At 40.9% G+C, this 22,723-nt stretch overlaps 1 protein-coding gene across 8 annotated transcripts in view; it reads left to right on the top strand.

Moving 5' to 3' along the window:
* Positions 1 to 22,723, top strand: part of dnm1a (dynamin 1a) — a 45,884-nt gene that overhangs the window by 1,528 nt on the left and 21,633 nt on the right. For 3 of the 8 annotated variants that reach the window (XM_031860449.1, XM_031860444.1, XM_031860446.1), the window contains exons 2-15: positions 7,367 to 7,440; positions 7,896 to 8,045; positions 8,217 to 8,420; positions 9,013 to 9,111; positions 10,129 to 10,289; positions 10,434 to 10,576; positions 10,651 to 10,786; positions 12,393 to 12,460; positions 13,597 to 13,735; positions 17,896 to 17,982; positions 18,165 to 18,235; positions 18,377 to 18,428; positions 19,376 to 19,387; positions 21,311 to 21,424. In XM_031860449.1, the coding sequence (XP_031716309.1) occupies positions 7,367 to 7,440; positions 7,896 to 8,045; positions 8,217 to 8,420; positions 9,013 to 9,111; positions 10,129 to 10,289; positions 10,434 to 10,576; positions 10,651 to 10,786; positions 12,393 to 12,460; positions 13,597 to 13,735; positions 17,896 to 17,982; positions 18,165 to 18,235; positions 18,377 to 18,428; positions 19,376 to 19,387; positions 21,311 to 21,424 (1,510 nt within the window). Of the gene's footprint in view, positions 1 to 7,366; positions 7,441 to 7,895; positions 8,046 to 8,216; positions 8,421 to 9,012; positions 9,112 to 10,128; positions 10,290 to 10,433; positions 10,577 to 10,650; positions 10,787 to 12,392; positions 12,461 to 13,596; positions 13,736 to 15,501; positions 15,641 to 17,895; positions 17,983 to 18,164; positions 18,236 to 18,376; positions 18,429 to 19,375; positions 19,388 to 20,933; positions 20,964 to 21,310; positions 21,425 to 22,723 lie in introns of all 8 variants that reach the window. The other 5 variants (XM_031860443.1, XM_031860450.1, XM_031860448.1 and 2 more) reach the window with 3 other exon arrangements.

Consider the following 22,723-nt stretch of genomic DNA (forward strand, 5'->3'; position numbering starts at 1 on the left):
ATTTGACAGTATGGTCAAATAGTTCACCTCATGGCCACATTGATAATCCACATGTTAGGAGGTGAGACATGCCCACTGTTTACAAGTCATGCCATCTGCACATGATGCTACCTGTGGAAGGCATATCAGTTTTGCTTATGAAGTTCCATTTATGGGATTTCAAAGAATACTCCACCGATATAGCATTGCCCTCCTATAATATTGTTGGACAACTTGGCGCCTACATTACCCACAATGCAATTTACACAGTAACAAGTACTGTCAGGGCTACAGAGGTCTGGAAAAGTCACTTCTTTCTAACTCTGCACCTTTAGATGTTTTCATCTTCAAACACTCTTCAGCTCCCAGCGATGCCTGACATCCCTTAAGGCAATTCATCAGATATTAGACAGCTCCCTCTCGAGCTACAATAGCCTTTATACAATACTGTAGCCTACCCCCTAAAACCTGCAACACACTTAGATGTGTCAAATTGGTGGAGTTCCCCTTTAATCAGAAGCTGAATAAGCTTAAATACACACTGAAACTTATGAAATAAAGTCTACAGCCATTTTTTACGAGGCCTTTTTTAAAATATCAGTTGATTAAAACAAACATTTTGAGTAAACACTGTTGAAGCAATGTCTGTACGAGGGCCACGTTTTGCTGCTCTCGCCCAGCTGTAGTCATGGAAACAGCTTGTGCCTAATTACGCCGCCTCACTCGAGGGACCAGCGGTTTACTCGATCGTTACAGGAGGTAGAGAAGGAAAAACTGAAATATAACAGTAATAAAGACGTCAAATGATTTGTTTGTCCGTGTCAGTGAAAGCTGCAGTCTGCATCCTGTCATGCAGCGTGTGTGTGTGTGTGTGTGTGTTGATGTATGTGCTTCCCTGGTCCAGCTGCAGTGACGTCAACCAGGTCCTCCCATCCTCCTGCTCCTCCAGTGTTACCTTACCTGAACACACACACACTTAAAAACACGCTGTATTGAGACTTATAAATGGCAAAGAGACATTTCCGTCAATTATTTCACAATGCATATCAGCTGATATGGAATTTAGGCAAAAATGAGCAACTTCAGGATTGATATGAACATTGTTGAAAGGAGTTTCCTGTAACTTCTGGTGGACTATGACACCTTTCCTCTCTGCTGGATTATATTTTGATGCATGCCTGGCATGTGTGACTCAGGAACAAGGACAGCCAACCTCTTAGTAGACAAGCTGTTGTGATATGCTTTGTAGTATAAGAGTACATCTGAGGACACGTATTGATCTATTCCCCTTTGTTGTCTGTACTTCAGAGGTTTTGGATCCTTCTTTCATAGGTTGTCCTCACAGACAGTCTGCTGTCTAAAGTCTCCATTGTTGTCATTGCTCAGTTCTCCGTTTATCACCTCGGTCCAACCTCCCCTTTCTCAGCATTTTCTGTCTCTGTCAGTTTAAATTCACCTCAAAGGTGCTTTGTTGTTTTCAAATATCAAAGTGCTCAACAAAGTAAAGGCTATTTGTCTTCATTCATTGTTTTCATTCGTGCGCTTTCTTGTCTTAGACAATGACAAGTTGAGATGTACTTAGCTGCCTTTGGGGAATGCTCTTATTTCATTTCCTCTTGAATGAATAGCACCTTTTTATTATTTAATGTCTTTGAATAAAGTACGATATAGGTTCATTTGTTTTCGGAGTGGTAGGTTATCTTTTTAGGGCTACAACTAATGCTTATTTTCACATGTCCCAAGTGAAGTGAAGAAGACATTTCACTAATCTGAAACTGTGCACAACCCCAGATTCCCATCCTGCGTCTGTCCCCAGTCTGTTTTTTCTAGCCTCCCATGAGTCTAATTAGCACAAGCAAAGCGTTACTGGTCTCCAGTGCCCAACACAGGCGGTGCCAGCTGGGTGAAACCTGTCAGTGCAGGAGGGATGTTTGGCCACATCTTGACATTTGACTAAATTCAGCAATATAATAATTATAATAGTGTGCCATTTAATCTTAAAAGTAGACAAATCAACAACAACACGGTATATATCTTGAACTAGGTTGAAATAAGTTGTCTTTTGGGGATTTGCAGTTCTAGAGGAAATATCTTTGTAATAGCTTTTGCACAATATTGTATTCATGTTTTATTTATACTATATTTTTGTATCAAGCTGTATTTACCAATATTTACCAATATCATAATTCTGAAAATGGGTCAGAAGCATTTTTTTTTTACATATTTGTACTGAAAATGTTGTATTTTATTGATCAGAATGAGTCGAGGATAGAAACAATAGACAGAGGCAAAATAAAGGCCGTCACAGAAAACACAGATGAGTGTAAGAGTTTACAATTCCTACAACATGCAGCACATTTAGCATGGATGATTACAGAGTATGTTCTCAACTGCATGTTTTTTCAACCCTCTTTCAGCACCACGGACAGCTCTCTCAAAAACAGCTGATACTAAACCAGCTGCTTCCCCTAAAATACAACAAATACTGAACATACATAGAGGGTCACCTTACAGTTGTTCTCCTTGTATGATATCCACATCATGGATAGATTCAAGGGTACCCCAGTTTATTGTCAGCATGGTGGATTATAGAAACAATCATGAAAGCTTTTTGTTGATGCACCTCTGAGCCGTGGGTTGTCTTGTTTTTAGCACAAATCAATTTATGGTTGTTCAAGTCCCTTAAAACAGCTGTGGAGGAGCACTTTTTTTTTGTAGGGTTCAATAGCTGATATGGTATGTAAAAGGAGAAATTCGTAAAAAGGTCACAAACTGTATGATGTTCTCCTGGGATGTACTCCAGCCCAGGATGCTGCTGCTACTGCTGCATGGTGTGCAGCTTAGCCGACTGAAGCACTTTTATCATCAGTGGAGGCTGCTGGCACTAGCACAAACCAGGAACATAAAACCACAACACAGACAATTTCAACTCCCTGCTGCCATCACTATTCCAACCCCCACACAGAGATTAAGTTAATAATATATCTGGTTTAATGTATTACATAACACAGAGAAGGCCGGAAGCATTACGATGAGCAGCAGCAGCAGCTTCACTCATGTGAAGGACAAGCGCACTACAGTGCTCCATTAAAACCTTTATTCTTGTCAATTAAAAGCAGGAGAGAGTGGAATAGAAACACAGAGAAGGAGAGTCCTGTAATGACTTATAGAGGACGATGCTGCGATAAGATAAACTACCCAGCATGCAACTGAAATGATGAAATAAACAGGAACCTGTAGTTTAAAGGTTGTGTCATGAAAGTGGATAGGATGGACAGGATCATTTCTGTGGATTCATCTGAGGTTTTTTCTTTTAATGCAATAGTTTTCTCGAAAGAAACTCATATTTAACTGTTAATTCTCAGCAGTAATTTAGTCGTAATAATAGGGACAAAGAGAGACAGTGTTCATTTGTTGCATCTCCAAATTATTTATTTACAATTTACAGTCATTTTTAATGATCAAAGTCATTTATCTTTGGCTCTGTGACCCGACTGGCTCCAGCACTCAACCAACCCTGTAAAGGTTAAGAGGTTCCAACAATGGATGGATGGATTTATTTTTATCTAGGTTCTTTTAGCAGCTCTTTCAATTAAATACTCTGGAAATGAACAACTATTTAACTAATACATCATTTCTTGGTTCTTTTTTCCTGTGATTTCCTGTGATTTTTCCTGTGATTAATATTAGGGCTGCCACAGGGCTGTAATATGTTCATCATCTATTAATCTGACGATTATTCTCTCGATTAAATGATTAATCATTTGGTCTATAAAATGTCTATAAAATGGTCAAAAAGGCCCCTCACCGTTTGTGCAAAGCCTCACGTGACCTTATTTAATTGCTTGTGTTGTCCGACCAACACTCAAAACCCAAAAACTTTCAGTTTACTATAATACCAGCAGAAGTGGCTTATCCTCAAAAATAAGAAGTTGGAAGTTTGGCATTTATATATATTATTAAAAAAAAATACTTTGCAGGGAACTTTTTGGAGTTAAAAAGTTAAAAAGTTACTTAAAAGTTAGTTTTTTAATAAAATCAATTGGAGACTGAACTGAACTAAAAAAAGTGTATGGACACACTAAGAGTGTCAGTGACAGACAGAAGACGAGAGGAGACCATTTGTCCTGATACTGCTACAGAGGATTATCACTAATCTCTGTTTGGGCCGCAGTTTACCCGCAACACGTCCTCCCATTGGCTCTGGTCTAATCTGGATGTCCACCATCCAGCAACAAGCCGTTTCATTGGATATACCGCTGTAGCTGACAGCAGTATGTGGTCACAAAATTCATCAAATTTATCTAAGAGCCAAACACCGTTGGGAAGGGAAATTGCTTGGTTGTGCTAGTTCACTAATGTCAGCGCTGTTGTTTCTGCGTGCATTAGAGCAGGATTAGATGAGGCTGAATGTCTGACTGTGTCTGGGAATCAGAAGTGATGTGACACACATGACGAGACCAACAGAGCAGCGTGTTGAGCTTCAGTTGTTACACTTATTACATGAAAACTATCTTTAAAGAATCACATTTTTATGAAGGGAATAGGGCAAAGCTAAACAGTTTCAAAAAATACTTTTCCAAGAATGTGTGTGATTTAACAGATTCATTCGAAACTTTAAAATAGAAATACTGCAATGAATTGTTCTGACATTTCTTTAACATAAGTTCCAACAAAGCCAAAATTCATAAATGTGAAACACTTGCTTGCAAGAAGCATGCAAAGCTTGTTTTATTTGTGAAGCCCTTTTGTACTGATTAAAAGTCTTTTCGAGTGAATCGGTCACCTCTGTGTGGGTGAGCACTCAGCCTTGATTGTGTGTGTGCTGTTTGTACACCACTACATGTGTACAGGTAATACCAAAGAAGCAGTGAGTCACTACTCCACAGCAGCTGGCTCCCACTAGATGTGTGTGTGTGCGCAAAGAATGAATGAATGATTCAGTGACTGAACGTTTATTCAATTAATTATTTTTGTTTCGTTAGAATCGGAAAACACAAAATGCGATAAAAGAAATAAATCTGATTGGGACTCGGCTGTGACAGTGATGCTCAGTGTGTCTGTGACCTCCCCCGATCCAGAATTATTGATCATCGATAATCAATTAAGAAACTGTTAACGGGTTAAAAATAACCAGGCAGGAGTGACCATTTTTGGTTAATTTACTGAATGACAAATCAATGTTCCACATTGATGCAAGAATCATATAAAAATACAAAATTGCTGTGAAGTTTTCCTGCTTATTGATTTGCAAAATAACCAGAAATGGTGCCAGAGATTTTAAAGGATAGTTGAGACAATATTAACACCGTGGTAACGTTGTATTTATTATCATATCAACCAACCCTGATAGACCCAGATAGACAGAGCTGAATATAGATCCGTCAAACTGAAGATCTCACCGGATGTTATCATACAAGGAAGTGTGTAAAAGTTGTTTCTGTTCGAAGTGAAGTGCTTTTAGACAGACGCGCACTACTGAGTGCACTTATACTGTATGTAAGTGCTTGTTGAAGTTATCTGCATGTAACCTTAAAATCTCTCTTTGAGTTTCCGTCGCTGTTTATCATGAATCCTTCTGTTTCATAAAATATCTGCAGTTCTCCTTGTCTGACCGGTTGGCTCTCCCTATGTCTCTCCTCTGTGTGGAGGTTGTCTCTGTTCTTTTGGCAGTCGTACGAGTGTGAGTGTTTTTTTATTCCTCACCTCACTGTGGGGGGGATGAAAACACAGGAGGGTGCGGGTGGAGGGACTCTCACCCTCTCTGCAGGATTAGGTAAATGACGAGTGAATGTAGAGACAGTTTTTCCAGTATTGTGTCAGTGTACATGTTGATCTACGTGTGTGTGTGTGTTTGTAAAAAGCTGATGCTGGCCATGGCTTCTCCTCTCATTCGGGGGACCCTTGTTGTAGCAGTTTTAGGGGAGGATGAGGAGGAGTGAAGTGAGAGGAAGACCTGCCGTCAACGCCATCTGTCTACTCTAAAAGGCATCCAAGTGGGAGAGGGGGACTTACACTGGCAGGCAGGTAGACACACACATGAAAGAGAGAGCAGGGTTTCCTTTGTTGTAAAAGGCTGCATTAGAACAACAAACATTGAAACAATAGTGAAGCTCCCTATTGGTGCTCGGGCCTGTGTAGCGGGTGTGGGCTCAGTAAACATTAGCTGCTGTGTCTCTTCAGGCCTATTCTGACAATCACACAGTTACAGCTTGTTTTTATATTGTCTCCAATGTAATAAGTGACACACTGCAGGTTGGGAAAGGATTAGGAAATCTGCAGAACTCAGCAACCTTGCTGTTTTACGAGGTTATAAATCTCTCCTCTATCTGCGGTCTAATACAATTCATCAATTTGTTGTGTTTGCTTGAATAAAATGGTCTTTTATTTATTTTGGATTTGACCATTAGTACCAACATGATCCTCGTGTTGAACATCTAATTGCTGAATTAACTTTTTCTGGTTTAGGTCACAGTTTTGAGCAAAATCCGCTGACTCATGTATCCAAACTGCCTCAGGCTTTGCTTCAGGTTCAAACAGAGGCCTCATTTTTTTCTTAGTTATGTCCTTCAGTTGATGATGCTAACTCAAGAGTAATATATAAATATATATATAAAGAATTGATACAAGCGTTGTATGATTTGAAATCAAGCTGTATGTTGTATGGTTACTTTTTAACATGTAAAAACAAGACAAGCTAACAAATTGCTCTTATGCAATGTTAGATTGAAGACTACAGTACGTGTCTCTGCACACACACACACACACACACACACACACACACACACACATCATGCCTCACTGAATAAGAACTGTCCAGTCAGCTGGTTGAGGAGCACATAGTACCAGAGACAAGTTGACTACGATGTTGCATAAGCAGCTGAACACCCTCAAGGAAAACAGAGTTGTGTTCATAAAAAACAAAACTACAACGCGAAAACATCTGTATTGACACACACTCTTGTGCATTCACAAACACACACTTTGGCCCTCAGTCACACCAGGCCAGTGTTATGATGTAAAACTCTAAAGAAAAATCAGGGTTAGTTCAGGAAAACCTTCAGGACGTTTTCAACATTTTTTTTTCAATATTTCATGAGGCTATATGTCCTCCAATTAAAAAGCACTGCAGCAAATCAAAAGGTAATTCAGCCTGGTGCTACCTCAGCTGTTGTGTTAGGATTTGTTGTTATGCAGCATTGCACTGCTCACACAAACACCCACATATTAACACTCGCTTGTTATTTGTACTTTTCACCTAATTCCAGTCTTCTCAAAGCCTCGTGATTCACTGTCACTGACTCTGTTGTCTTTTTGTCATTTGGTGATTCACATTGTTGTTCGTTTTACTGACCATCTTCCTTGCCGACTGTCTGTTGTCTTGCAGGGATTTCCTTCCCCGTGGTTCTGGCATTGTGACTCGTCGTCCTTTGGTTTTGCAGCTGATGAACTGCCCCACAGGTAAAAACATCTTACCCGTAAACATCTATGGAAATTTCGACATTCAACATCTACAGCAAAACCCTTTCCCCTTTAAATAAGTTCCTTTAATTCTTCCTAGAAGAGACAACAGCAAAGACATAGCTTTTAGATGCTACAGGTGCCGCTCTTACCTAATTCTAATCTAATTCAGCCACACAACTATCGAGGCCAATAAAACGGGGCCACAGCTAGCTGCCTGAATACATGACAACATTATACTTCCTGTTTTAATCCCCAAAAACGCCACAATTAGGGGAACAGTAGTTCCAAAACGTATAGCTGACTATCCCCTAAATCGAGATATATGATAATATGGTTACAAAATTCCATCAGTATTTGCCATATTCCAGGTGAAAATGGTTAAAATTGATCTCTTTCCTTTTTTCCACAATTTCACTTTCAGAACATTTTCTTTTTTTAACCGTCTCTTCCAGAATATGCTGAGTTTCTTCACTGTAAGGGCAAAAAGTTCGTAGATTTTGATGAGGTCCGGCAGGAGATCGAGGCAGAGACTGACCGCATCACCGGGGCCAACAAGGGCATCTCCCCTGTGCCCATCAACCTGCGTGTCTACTCCCCTAATGGTGAGACTGACAAAAATCTATTTCTACACAGATACTAGTTTGGGTTGTCTTGTTCTGCTTGTCTGACATCAATCATTTATGATCCACCAAGCTTTTTATTTGGCAAGAATGCATCTGAAGAAGCTCTCTTCAGTTCGCTTTGCTTTCTCCTGCTCCTTGTTCTCCTCTCAGTGCTGAACCTGACCCTGGTGGACCTGCCGGGGATGACCAAAGTGCCGGTGGGTGACCAGCCTGCAGACATCGAGGCCCAGATTAGAGAAATGCTGATGCAGTTTGTCACCAAGGAGAACTGCCTGATGCTGGCCGTCTCCCCGGCCAACTCTGATCTGGCAAACTCTGATGCTTTAAAGATTGCCAAAGAGGTCGACCCTCAGGGTGAGTGTATATGTACACACACACACACACACACACACACACATACATACATATTGTAACCCGCCGACGACTAAAGGAGATGTGCATTTGGGCCTCCAAACTCATATATTTTTGTAAATACATACATACATATTTAAAAATGTTTCTGCATTAATTGTGTCATGTCATTTCCTTTAAGGTTTTTGTCAATTTAGCTCCTTTTACTGTATTAAAGTAAATAAAATTAGGTCCACCTTAACACATTAAAATCTTGCTAACACATAAATGCATCCAAACAATAGTAACCTTTTTAAAATAACTTTTAGTTTTACTACTACTTCTTAGATTTAATTTGAAGTACAGGACTTTTTCTTGTACTGAACTATTTTTACGTTGTGATATTGCTCCTTAACTTCCTAACTAAATTATCTAAATATGCTAATGCTAATACGACTAGCATCGGAATTTGTGGGTATTTTGCACAGCATATATTTACAGCTTGAGAAATGATTTATCTGTTTAGTTTTCAGTTCCGTTCTCAGGACTGGTTATCATAGTGGTGTGTGTGTGTGTGTGTGTGTGTGTGTGTGTGTGTGTGTGTGTGTGCATGTAGGTATGAGGACCATCGGTGTGATCACCAAGTTGGACCTGATGGACGAGGGAACAGATGCGAAGGACATCCTGGAGAATAAGCATCTCCCGCTCAGGAGGGGTGAGCCCACACACTCCGACACACTCTACTTCAGGGGCCACGCAGTGACACACTGTTTCCCTCTTGTGGTGGTGAGGTGGATCGTACTCAAAATGTTCAACGCACCAAACACTGGAAAAAAAAACAACACAGAAAAAGGACGGAGTGATGGAAGGAGAAGTGTGTGATAAAAACTGTACTGAGTAAGAAATCAAAAGACAGACAGAAAGGTGGAAGAGTTGAAGAGCAGAAGCAGCGAAGGAGGCAAAGAGAAAAGCACTGTGTTGGAAAAGAGCTTGCACGTATCTTGCGGGCTGCCCTTTATTGCAATGTGCTGATATGGTACTTTTCTTTTCCATTTGCACTTGGTTAGGACCCAGGCATGCGCTTTTGAATATTTTCCATGTATGTCCTTTGTGTTTTCTACGTCCCCCTCCTTCTTTTTACTCCTCGTCTCTCTCTGTCTAATCTGGCTGTCCACATGTACAAGGCTGCTAGCTCACAGTCGCATTAGTTATAGAGCATGAAACAGCCTTTAACCGAGGGATGCATGAGAAAACTTAATGGGAGGTGAAATAGGATCCGCATGACCTGAAATATATTCTCTCTAAAAACCTGGACACACACATTCAGACATTTATTCATCGCCCTTCCCTCCGTTCTCTCCTCTATTCATCCTTCGTCTATATTCTTTTTTTTAATCCCATGTCTGCTGAAATGTGGTTTTCCTCAGCTAAACATTTTTAAACACAATTCTGAGCGGTTTGGTCCGAGAGGGGATGTTAATTTTGGGTTTGGCTGTTGAAACTGACTTCATATGTAGGAAATGAAAGAGAGCCCAGCACAATCCCTGATTGCCCTGATGCAGGACTATGCTATCTTCCAGTCAAATATCCCATCGGGCCACAAGTATTGAATCTGTTCCAGTCTGCTCTCAAAAATTCCACAAAGTGATAAAAAGAGCTAGATCAAGTTCTGTGCAAATCTCACAACGTTCAGACTGTATTGTAAATGTTTGTGGGACTCTTGTGTGTCCAGGTTACATCGGTGTGGTGAACAGGAGCCAGAAGGACATAGATGGCAGGAAGGACATCAATGCTGCTATGGCTGCTGAGAGGAAGTTTTTCCTCTCCCACCCTGGATATAGACACCTGGCCGAACGTATGGGGACTCCCTACCTGCAGAAAACCCTCAATCAGGTGTGTAAAAGAGCAAGACAGAGTGAGAGTGTCAGTCACAGGCAACTGCAGTACGTCCGTTAATGGGGGCTGTATTTTCCAGCAATCTAATTTAAACATTCCCCATATTCCCAGTGATCTAACTCTGACCTTTGACCTGCACAGCAACTGACAAACCACATCCGGGACACCCTGCCTAGTCTGCGGGCCAAGCTGCAGAGTCAGCTTCTCTCCATAGAGAAGGAGGTGGAGGAATACAAGAACTTCAGACCCGACGATCCATCTCGCAAGACCAAGGCTCTGCTCCAGTGAGTGGAGACGGGAGAAGACTGTGAGATAGAAACAGACAAAAAGATTCATTGATATCTCTGCCTCCCTGCAGGATGGTGCAGCAGTTCTCTGTGGACTTTGATAAATGTATAGAGGGCTCCGGGGACCAGATTGACACGGCTGAGCTGTCAGGTGGCGCCAGGATCAATCGCATCTTCCATGAACGCTTCCCCTTCGAACTGGTCAAGGTGCGTGTGTGTGTGTGTGTGTCTGCCAGGTGTTGTGTTTACTAGTGTGTGATTTGGTTTGATACTTTTATCTAGAGACTGTATGACAATTATTGGGGAAAGGAAGGAGGATGAAGCTTAAAGCAAGACTGTTCCAAGTTTGATGGATATTTTCTTTAGATGCTACACTGAGAAAAAAATAAAACAGTGACTCCCTCAACCTGATATCCCAAAATATAGTACAAATTGTAACCCAACGAAGTAATGGAGGCCAAGAAAAATATTTTTGCAATAAAAAAGAAACTTTGGCACACCCACCAAACCCTAAACACGTCACTTCTATAGCTGTAAATATTTATGCACAAGAGATTCTGAAGATCACAAATCCTTTAAAACATTTACCAGACATGTGGGAACTTGTCATTGTCATTTTTTTGTTTTCTATTTTTTTGATATTATAGCTAGTTTAATCTGCAGAAAATAGATTTGTGAGTGAGTGTGCTGATTCATTTGACGTAAAGCAAAAGTAAAAACTGTTTGTGCGAAGGGTTAAATAAAGAATACTGTGAATCTTCAAAAATAATGGGAATTCAGTCTATTGGATTGTGTTAAAAATAATGAACATATAAAACAATGTCCTACATGAAAGCATAACTTGCTTTATGACAAACATCTCTCCGTGTCTCTTTACATCATCACGTGTCTCCTTCCTGGGTTTCCTAGCCTCAGAAGGAGAGAAGGCCTCCCTCAGGTTTTGGGCTTTTCTGACCCAAACATTCCCCATCTCCTCCCTCTTAGTTTACTTCTCCTGTTGTCGTCCCTTCACTCTCACTTCCCCTACCTCACCTTCTGCCTTTTGTCATCATATTCATCCACATTGTATCCCTCCCCCACATCGTCTCTGTTCACCTTTCACATCATCTTTACCCCGAGCCTGTCCTCCCTTCATCCACCTCCCCCAGCCTCTCTCTCTCTCTCTCTCTAACCCTTTTACCTCAACCCCCTGTTTTACATGTTCGATCCTCTTTCACGTTCTCTCTCTGTCGGCCTGTAACCGTCTCTTCATTCCTCTCCCTTTCTTTCATCCACTCCTCTCCTCCGTCCTCTCTCGTCCTCCCTTTGAGGATATAAATCTTACTGCCTGTGACTGAGGGCCTCAGAAAAATCCCCCGTCGGTTTCCCACTGGGAGAACAGAGCAGGTTGCTTCCAAACCAGAAGCTTGACTCATAAAATCATTATGTTTTATATGTTTGGAATACATGCTTTCAAGGAAATATGAAACTTTGCTGAGGAAAGTGGGAATGAATGAGGTACTTAAAAAATGAAGTAAAAACAGATCCTGTATATAGTAGATCAGCTTTTATATCCTCCTTCCCATGATAAAGTATATTCGACAGAATGTAAATCTGTTTGGGGAGGAAGCGTGTTTAAGGTTTGCAAAATAAAAGCAGCAGAGACATTTAAGAAATAGCGATGGACACGTGTTCTAATTCAATGTTTCTCAACAGTTCCTTGTGACTTGTTATTAGCTGACATGGTGTTTGAAAATAAAGAATGGAGGAATTAAGTTGAAATAATGTGTATTACTGTACTTAATCCTCCCTGTGGTCTCTGTTTCGTTTGCAGATGGAGTTTGATGAGAAAGAGCTCCGCAAGGAGATCAGCTACGCCATCAAGAACATTCATGGAATCAGGCACGTCCGCCCTTCAACTCACCCCTCCGCCCCCACTTCCTCTCTCTCTCTCTCTCTCTCTCTCTCTCTCTCTGTCTCTCTCCATCTCCGTCACCTCTGGCCTGACTGCATCTAACTGACTTTGCTTATCTGATCACAAAGACCTCTGTTGAATACTAATGGCGTCAGTACACTTAGAGAAGATTTGTGATGAGATAGGTTGCACCGTATTTAAAAAAAAAATCATCTAATAAGACAAAAAAAACATCAGGAAAAAAATTATTTATATTTGTTGCCAAAATGTTTTTAAAATTGTGTTTGGTCTGATTATGACAGGATGTAGCGAGAAGCAGGAGATATGGGATTTATTGGGGGTCATGTGCTTCTCGGTGACAAGCATGTGTGAAATTTACAAAGACATGTTTTTATTTATTTCCAAGGCAGTTGTTGTTTTCTGTCAGTACTGGTTTTTATACTTTATTTAGCTTATTTCAGTATCAGCGTAGATACTTGTTAGGATGTTACTAGTAATAAATGGTAATGTTTGGAGGTTTGTTGATAATTGGCTGTTAGCGGTGGGTCGCATCCAGAGTTACCACCTGAATTTAGTTGCTTAAATTTGAATTTAAGTTAAAAAAAATCAGTGAAAGTCCATATTCATAGCCAGACTTTTGCTAAAATGGATTTTTGATGGCACATTCATGTTATTTAAATTACCTGGGTCCAGTTCCACCTCCAAAGTGTCCAGGCTGTCCTTGTGGTGAGTTGTCAGGGATGTATTTATGCATTTTCTTTATCAAGTGAGATCCCGTCCATCCTCTTGATGGATAACACACCGGCTAGTCTGCAGTGAAAACACATTCTTGAGGGAAAATGGCTTCATATTTGCTGAAGAAATTTACAAATTAAAAACAGATTACTTGAAATCGTTAAAATAACTAAATATTTCCTAGAACATGTTGATTTGTATTTCCATTCTCTTTCTCTCTGTCTATTTTGTGTCTGTTTACGTTTTTGGGGGAAAAGCTCAGAAACGGAGAGTAATTCTTTACAATTAACACTCTTCTCTTTACCCAACTCTCCTCCCTCCTTCTGTCTTTCTCTCCGCCATCCTCCTCTTTTTTGCCCCTGTGGCTGGTTCTCTGTCTGTCGGGCAGAACTGGCCTCTTCACCCCGGACATGGCCTTTGAGACCATTGTGAAAAGGCAGATTGGGAAGATTAAAGAGCCTTGCACCAAATGTGTGGACATGGTCATTTCTGAGCTAGTCAATACGGTTAGGCAGTGTACCAAGAAGGTAAAAAAATTATAGAAAACAGTGGACAGCACTTTATTTTTGTATTTTCAACCCTCCTCTGCAAAGTCCCTCTGCTGTGCACTCCCTTTTACTGTAACCACCTGGCTCTCTCCAGCCCTCGTTGTTTTTTTGGACAGCGAGGGGACACCTGGAGTGGCAGGGTGGGCTGCGGTATGACTGCCCGCCTGCCTACCGTACCGCTTGGGACTGGTTTGGCTGGACAGACTGGTCGTGGTAGAAAGCTGTGTTTAAGAAAACCAGTGTGGAGGCTGAGTGGTCATCAAAATATGGTTGCCCATAAAAGATTTAATGTCACAGCAGTCTCAGCTCAGAACTTGAGTTTACGAGTTGCCTCAGTTAGGATGTTTTGACAGAGTAGATTATTTTACACTGCGACCCAATTCCACACTATGTACTAACGGTATGTACTACAAGCTGTCATAGTATACTGTTCAAAAGGTCAGTGTGCTTTACTGTTTTTAACAGGAAACGATGCAATATGTATGCTGACATACATCAAACTTGTACAGTACTTCTGAATAGTAATGCCATTTCTATTCAAAGTAAGAAAAAAAAGAAAAGATTTTTCCTATTTTTGTAGTTTCCGAAGCCCTGAAAGATATTCTTCATCTTGTGCACACAAGTTTTTATCTTGTGTGCACAAGATATTATTTTGTTTGGACAAGATTTCATCTTATTGTTATTATCTTGTTTGCACATATATGTTGTGTGCACAACTGAGAGCTGGTATTTATTGTGGAATTGGGACAACTCTCTTGAGGCCGTCTCTATGCAAGCTAAAAAACACCTCTTTGGTGGGCTTTGGAATTTATTTTATACATTTACTCGAGTAGTCCTCAAGTCACATAGTCTTAGTTCTACTTCTAGATAATCTTTCCACCTATGCTTAAATACAAAGGTATACACGTGGATCATCATTCGTCAGTCATTTACAATACCTGGCAGCGATATTGGATGACCTCAGCGTCCAGACTTCCTTGTGTGTGAGACCGCAGCCGTGCACCTGCAGCAGACGGGAGCCATGACTATTTTGTTTTAACTGCTCTTCAACAGGCCTCGGGGGCCGCACACTCAGCTACAGACGCTTGTGAGTGTGGCCAAAAGAAAAAAAAAGCAGCAGTCTTTGTCCAAACTGATCCAAACAAATTCAACAGCGGTTGGACTGCAACAACCTGGAGCTGCCGTGGGATAATAAATGTTACGATTACGTTCCTGCTGGAAGCCAGAGGAAAAGGAGGGATGGGTGAAGGAAGGGTCGAGACCAGGGGGGGATCAGAGCGTGCTGGCTGAACGTTGGGATGCACAGCTGCGGTCTCGCGGTGCATCGCTTGGAGTTTTTGGCTGGTGGAGTCGTGCAGGCTGGGAGCTCTCTCTCTTTCCTCGTCTTTCTCTTGTCTTTTCTCTCTGTTTGCTCTTTATTGATAGAGAGAGACTCCAGCACTGCCCTGGTGTAGAATGCCTTCAGGGGAAACCAAATGTCTCACTTACATTTCCTTCCTTCTGTGCTGTTTACTCCCCCCACCTCCATACCTCTCCATCTCCAATTTTTACTTAATCGTCCGTCTATTGTCCTTTTCCCCCCACCATCTGTTTATCGTCTCACACCTTTACTTTCTCACTTTTCTCCGTCTCCCTGTTCCTTTATGTCTTCATTTGGTGCTTTTACTTCTCCTCTCTTTCCACCCTTCTTTTGTCTTCTTTTTATTTTCACTCCTCTCTCCCGTGCTCCCTGCCTATCCTTACAGGACGGGGCTGTTCACCCCTGACCTGGCCTTTGAGGCCATAGTGAAAAAGCAGATCCAAAAGCTGAAGGAGCCCACACTGAAGTGTATAGATATGGTTGTGAGCGAACTCACCTCCACCATACGAAAGTGTAGTCAAAAGGTAAAATGGCAAAGAGAACCAAGGCACTTTTGCTATCTGTTAATCACACAGGTAACGGGTAGACCGATGGCTGGGCATTCAAGTATTGAGAAGTACAAGAGAGAAAAACAGGCCTGAACTGCAGTATTCTTTACAGTATTTTAAAAAGTGGCTATTAGCTAAACTGACTGAGATTTGGACAGATGTAATGAGAGTTATTCTCTCTAAAAATCTCCTTACAATGGGGACGATGAAGAAGACTTCTCTTTTCTTCGTTGAACCACATGGTTTTGTTAATTTACACCGACAGTGTAAATGTAAACTACCATCAAACATTTGCTGATCAGTGCTAAAGAGAAAGTTAAGCTGAGGCTGATGGGAATGTTTTGCAGGTATTTCATTGGTTATAAACTTCAGCCAGCAGATAATCGGTCTATCCTCACTCCAGGTCTTACTACTGCAACCATTTAGTCTGCATTGCAATTAAAATGTATCTGTCATTTGCATTCTCTCAGTTGATGGCCTTATATTGACAAATTGTTGCCTCTCAACCTGCATGTTAGCTCATTTTCTTTCATATTTGACCTCTTGATGTCTGAAATTCCTTTTTGATTTAAGTTAGTCAAAATCATATTTGTTTCTGTCTTTGTCAGTATGATTTAATATAGTGGATTGACTGATTGTGTAATTCCACTCACTGACCAACTGACGTATTTCGAGCATCTCTTTATTTCTCTTTTTATTTCTCTTTTGTTGCCCATCCTGTCGTCCTCTAACCCTTTGAACCGGCTGCTTCCTCGCAAAGCAAATGACCAAAAGACAGCCTGACCTCCTTTGGATTTCTCTTCTCTGTCACTTTTATCTTGATTTCACTTTCAGAGACATACTGTATATAAAGATACTGTATTATAATATACAGTGGTTGGGAAAATCCACAGAGGGGTCAGTTTGAAGTCTTCCTCCATCATCCTCTCTCTCATCCCTCCCTCCCTGCTCCTTTGCATTGCATGTCAGTCTGAATCACTGTAAGTGCTTCTGCCTGCTGCCTTGTTTGTAAAAAAAAACCAAAACATTTATTTCTCAGTTTTGTGCTTCTGTGTCATTTTTTAAGACATTGAACACATCACCAGATTTTGACAGTCTTCATGTTACAATGCACCTTTCCAGAAGCAAATATTATGTTGTTTTCATCCACAGTTTATTTGTAAATGTTTTATCTTCATGTTTTTCACAATTTTCCAGTATTGGAGTGAATTCATGAGATGGTGGTCCTCATCAAATGAGTTAGTATCAAAAATTCACAATTTTTCATGCTATAACTTATCTATATATTTATATTTCCAAAAAATTCAAATGAGTGATTTAACTAAACTGTCAACAAATTAAACTAACCAGGTGCTGCAAAGGTATGCTCTTACAAACATATACTAGCTTCAAAATAATTTCTGATATATTTTTTATATCGTAGAACAAAATATTAAAATCTCTCAAGCTTGTGTTAACCGCAGACCTTATTTCAGACCTTATTTCAGGCATCTAACCAAAAACGCATTCAAAAAACTGGTTGACTTTGAAACGAGGGAACCAGAAGTGCAAAAAAGCGAACCCATTTCCTGGTTTTAGGACTCATTCCTGCAGCCCACTATTCATTATGGATGTTGTCTACTTTGTAATTGAACCAAATCCAGGAAGCAGTAAATCAACTTGAGCACCAGAAGTCTACTGATATCCACTCACCAAAAACCATATGACGGACATGAAAGATGCATTGTAACTTGCGAGAAAACGGCGTACATTTTTCTTTCCTGCGCTGTGATTTTTTTGGTTTTGATTTTTCTTCTTTCCTCACACTTCTCCAAATGTGTTTGTGTCACATTGGAGGCCCACCAATGTCTGCGTTCGTGGGTTTGCAGTGAGCTCATGGAAAAAAAGACCCACAGTGTGTGCTAGGAAAAAGAAGCTTTTCTGCCAGAAACATTGTTTATTCTGTTTGTGTGGTAATATCACAGACTTTGCACTGATCTACTGCATTTGTTCCATGTCCCACCCACTGGTCAGGGTGTGCAGAGACTAGAGCTAAGTCTGGGATAAACTCCTCATAACATAACCGGTTTACTTATGTTTATGTAACGTAAATTGTCGTATCGGTGGAACTGTGTGTTGTGGTTCAGTGAGATGAGAAATGTAGTGTATTTTTTTTTTTAAGTCTGTATGTAGATTTGTGATAGTTGGCATGTGTGTTTTTGCTCCCTACCCACTGTGTTCTGTGCCCACAGCTGGCTCAGTATCCCATGCTGAGAGAGGAGATGGAGAGAATCGTCACCCAGCACATCAGGGACAGAGAAAACCGCACAAAGAACCAGGTAACACATATATATATACTGTATATTTATATTTATACTATATATTTTACTTAGGTGTACTTTTCAGTTTCGCACACACAATTGATCTAATACCCCAAACCATTGGAAGCTCTAAAATATGTATATATATATATAAAATAAATGGGCATTTATTGGTAACAGCTCTCTTTCTCTCTGTTCAGGTGTTGCTGTTGATAGACATTGAGTTGTCTTACATGAACACCAACCATGAGGACTTCATTGGATTTGCCAAGTAAGTTTCTGTGTTTTATCGTCTCCATTGTCGAGTATAAAATACTACAGTCACTGTGGTGTTTACTGCTTAGAGATCTACCAGTTCATGTGCAGTTGCAGTGCAGAAATCCAGTTTCTCCTGATGTGTTTTGTTGTGCAGCGCTCAGCAGAGGATCAACCAAATGAACAAGAAGAAAGCAGCTGGTAACCAGGTACTTTGATAACACTAAACATACCGTCATGTCCAACAAAGACTGTCACTTTTACCTGACAGGTTATACTAGGTTTTACAAGTTAAGGTAGAGAACAGCTACAAGAACACGACTCCAGGCTGAACCCCTCCAGTGTGTTTCGTGTGTTGTCCAGCAACATGACATCTGAACTTCAAACAGTTCTTCCCTGAGGCCTTATTCTGTTAGCACCATAGACTGTAAATAGGAAGGTTAGCACTCTTGCCCATGCTAAATGTAGCACAGCGACACAGTATCTTGTTACCTTGGGCAACAGTCCATATCTTACACAATGCAGCCCTTTGTACATGTTACACACTAATGGACGGCAGTTGTTGAATCTTGAAGGATAGTCCCAACAACCGTATTAATATCAAATAGAAAGCACTCTGGCAAGGTTACACAATCCTTAAAAATGTGAATAATTGTTTAAATTGTAAATCCTCATCTGGATTTTGTATTTAAGTATTTTTTTTTTGTATTTAAGTACGTGCAGATGTGCAAGTCAAGGAAGCAAAAGTGGTCAGAATGTTAGGAAATCAAAAAAACTAAAACAAGTCAAACAAAGTATCTCACGGTGCCTTTTGTCATGGCTTTACTTTCCACAAAACTTTTTTTTGGTGTGTGCTAAACGACGGACAGACAAACAAAGACTGACTACAGTGATTGGCTGCTGTAAATACGTCACAATATCAGATCTATTACTATACATCTGGGGTAAAATAAACACATTTTGCATGATTGACATTCCACTTTGCCCTCTGAAAGCATGTTCTATTTTTTCCACATTTATTTTTTTTATATTATCCTCTTCAGCTCTTGTTTTTTAGTGTCTATCATATTTGTTGCCTCCCGTTTCCTCCGAGTGATTTCTCTTTTTGCTGTGTCTCGTCCTCTTTTTCTTCCTCTCTGTGGTTTTTCTGCTCTAGGATGAGATCATGGTGAGTAGTGTGTGTGTGTGTGTGTGTTTGAAGTGTCTGTGTGTGTGTGTGTGTGTGTGTGTGTGTATGTGCATGTCTGCAGTTAGGCTTTCATGCGTATGTGCTCTATCTTTTAACGCTCTGCATATGTCAGGACACATGTCGATGTGTACACTTGTGTGTCTTTTATGTGTGGTGGATTATAGTGGATTCGTGAGTGTTTGTCAATGAAATGAGCTTCGTATTACCAGTACTACCAGTAGACGGGCAGGTGGCTGTGGTGGGGGATGCTTGGCTGCTGCCCTTTCCTCTCTTTTTTCAGCTTTGTCCTCCCTGCGGGCACACACACTCACACTCATGCACACACTACAGGATGACAAGTGTACTGTAAAATGCTATCCTACACGGCATCTTTCTGTCTGGTTGAAAGGCTCAGTTTGAAGATGTGACTTTGATATGGGGCCAGTTTGCTTTGGCGGGGATGAGATGCCCCCCAGCAGTAGTTTGAACTAGATGAAGAGAAAGTCACTCATGTCATCTTGAATTCACTAGACTTCCACTCTCTATCCCCTTTTTTATTACCTGCCTTTCCCCAATTCCTCCAGAAGGCCAGGGGGAATGAAGACCTGCAGCGTGCTCGACATGTGTCACCTCCATTGTTGTCAGTTGTCATAACAACCCCCCAGGTCGGGGTCAGAGGTTAGGGGCACATGCTAAACAAAGTGGTGAGCTTCACTTCCTGTTTTCAGATGGATGTAGTTGACCCCACAGCTTCTGTTCTCCTGATCGTAGTCCAGATCTGAAACTTTTTAAAGATACCAAATACATACGCTGAATGAATAAATAGGGGAATATGTAAAAATGATGCAGATGAGTGCATTGTCAGGCACTTTTACATTTAATCATTTCGTCTAAGTTTTTGCCTAACAAACCAAATTTAGGGTCTAAGGATAGAGAGAGTTGTATGTTGTCCAGATTTTAAAGCACTCTGAAACAACTTTGTTATTCTGGCTGTCGAACGAAAAGACGTCTGCACACGACTGTTGTACGTTCAAATAAATGTGTGGTTTGGAGTCACTCTATTTATCATTTAATTTTGGGCAATGTAAATAAAATTGACTTGTCAGGAAGCACAAAAACTGTATCATTCATTTTTTTGATTGTTTTACTCTCAGTCTCTTAAATGAAATGTCAGATATAGAATATAATTTGTGACACTGACATACAGTGTGGAACTTTTTTTCAAATTAAACATAAGAGAAATTAAGGAAGAACTTAAAGGCAAGTTCAGCCCTCCGAAGTTTGCTCACTCCACCACTTTTCTTCAAAAAGCACATGCAGTATAAACCAGTCTGGCTCCTGCATTTCATTGCATGGCCTCAAAAAGGTTTGACACGGACCGTTCTTGTTGTAGCCTCCTTACTGCCTTTGCCCCCCACCTTGCTTGCTGTCCCCTTTTGCTGCCGCCCCAGCAGCCAGCTTTAATGTGCTGGTGCCTGACCAACATTGTGTACTTGGCCTTTACTAAATGCCTTGCGTTGGTCGTTCTCTCCACATTCTCATTCAGCCGGAGAGAGGAGTTAGCGATCGGTTCAAGGTAAATAACACGCACACCATGTAGTACTGTATGTGTCTAATAGTTTCTGTTTGGTGGAGAGAATGAAATACAAGAAAGAAAAAGAGTGTGAGGAATGTGTTTAGTCATGTAGGTGTGCACCACCCTGCTGTTGTTTGTGGCAGTCGCCTCTTATCTCCACTAGAAGCAGTGATATTACATGTTACTGTGCTGCCGCATACATGTTAGCATAGTATGTGTGTTAACATACGCGGGCTGACAAACATGGTGATAGTGGAACATACGTATGTTGGAAATGATGATTTTAGCCTGCTGTATATTATTTAATATCACTTTCCCTTCTTACTGTTTGTCTGTGTGTCTCTCAGGTGATCAGGAAGGGTTGGCTGACCATCAACAACATCAGCATCATGAAGGGAGGAGCCAAGGAGTACTGGTTTGTCCTCACCGCCGAGTCCATGTCCTGGTATAAAGACGATGAGGTGAGATGCTGTTCACTCTTTGCAGACTTGTTGATCAGATTCACATTTGTGCTCAGAGCTGCAGGATCGATGCTTTGGATCTGAGCTGCCAAACAAATCTCAAATTCCTGTTTATCTGCTGTGTAGTGTTGTCTAAAAAAACAAAGCAGCTTAAAACCGTGGTAAAAGAATATTACAGCGCACCAATAAGCTTGTTGCAGGATAGTAGTTTTTGGCTAAAAGAAACGTCACTCGTCACAAAAACGGAAAAGAAAGAACTTCAACTTCAGCAAATTACAGTCTTAAAGCTTTTAACATTTTTGCGTTTCAGTATTCTTTACATGAATACATCATTAAAAATACGTTTTATTCTTGAAATTCTATTGCGTGACCTCGCAATAAGTATTGAATTACCTCAAAATAAATCTTGCCGTCCCTGCGGTCCGTAAAGAAAGACTGAGCTGTATTATGATATGACGTAGTAGACCACCACTACACCCTCAGCTGTGTGTGGCTCGGGCTCAGATGACCAGTTGAGCTGACCATGGCTGTGCTTTGGTTGGTTTATAATAGGTGTAACACAAACTATGTGCAGGGGTTATGTGCGTGCAGTGCACTGCATGGTTGTGGTGTCTGAACACCTGTGGTGTATAACACATTTGTCATATGTGATATAATCACAGCAGGTTCAAATCCCGTGTGGCTTAACAATGTTGATGTGTTAAGCTATAGTATTAATAATGTAGTCCAGGCCTGTCAGTGTAGTCTTAAATTTAGGCGGAAGCTTGTTGTTGCATTCAGGGCTTTGTGGAAAATAGCAAAAACACATTCATCAATAAAAAAAAGCACGATCATCCAGTGATTTTCAATAGCTATGGTCATATTGAAACGTCAAGAAGCCCCTTTGACTGTTGTGTATTATTATGTACTACACTGGAAGTTGGATGTGTTTATTCTCCACGTGCTTCTCCACCAGAGAGATTCTTTTCCACGTTCTGGTCCACGGTGATTTGACCCAGCTGCTTACTGGGGCAACTGGTCAAAGCGGTATCCCATGATGCTTTGCAGAACTATTAGGAGCTAGCCACAGTCTCACTGTCTCCAGGCCTTCGCCACAGCCGCTCTGCCCGCTGACATAAGGGTGTGTGTGTGTGTGTGTGTGTGTGTGGAGAATGAAGAAGGCCTTCGCAAAGAGTCAGGACCCCCCAGCATGTCAGACACCGAAGCTGGCACACACATGTGCATACCAGAGCCCCCTGCCCTGTTCCCAATTACACACACACACACACACACACACACACACACACACACACACACACA

This window comes from Anarrhichthys ocellatus, unplaced genomic scaffold (genome assembly GCF_004355925.1).
Source record: "Anarrhichthys ocellatus isolate YVR2014 unplaced genomic scaffold, GSC_Weel_1.0 scaffold23, whole genome shotgun sequence".
NCBI lineage: Eukaryota > Metazoa > Chordata > Actinopteri > Perciformes > Anarhichadidae > Anarrhichthys > Anarrhichthys ocellatus.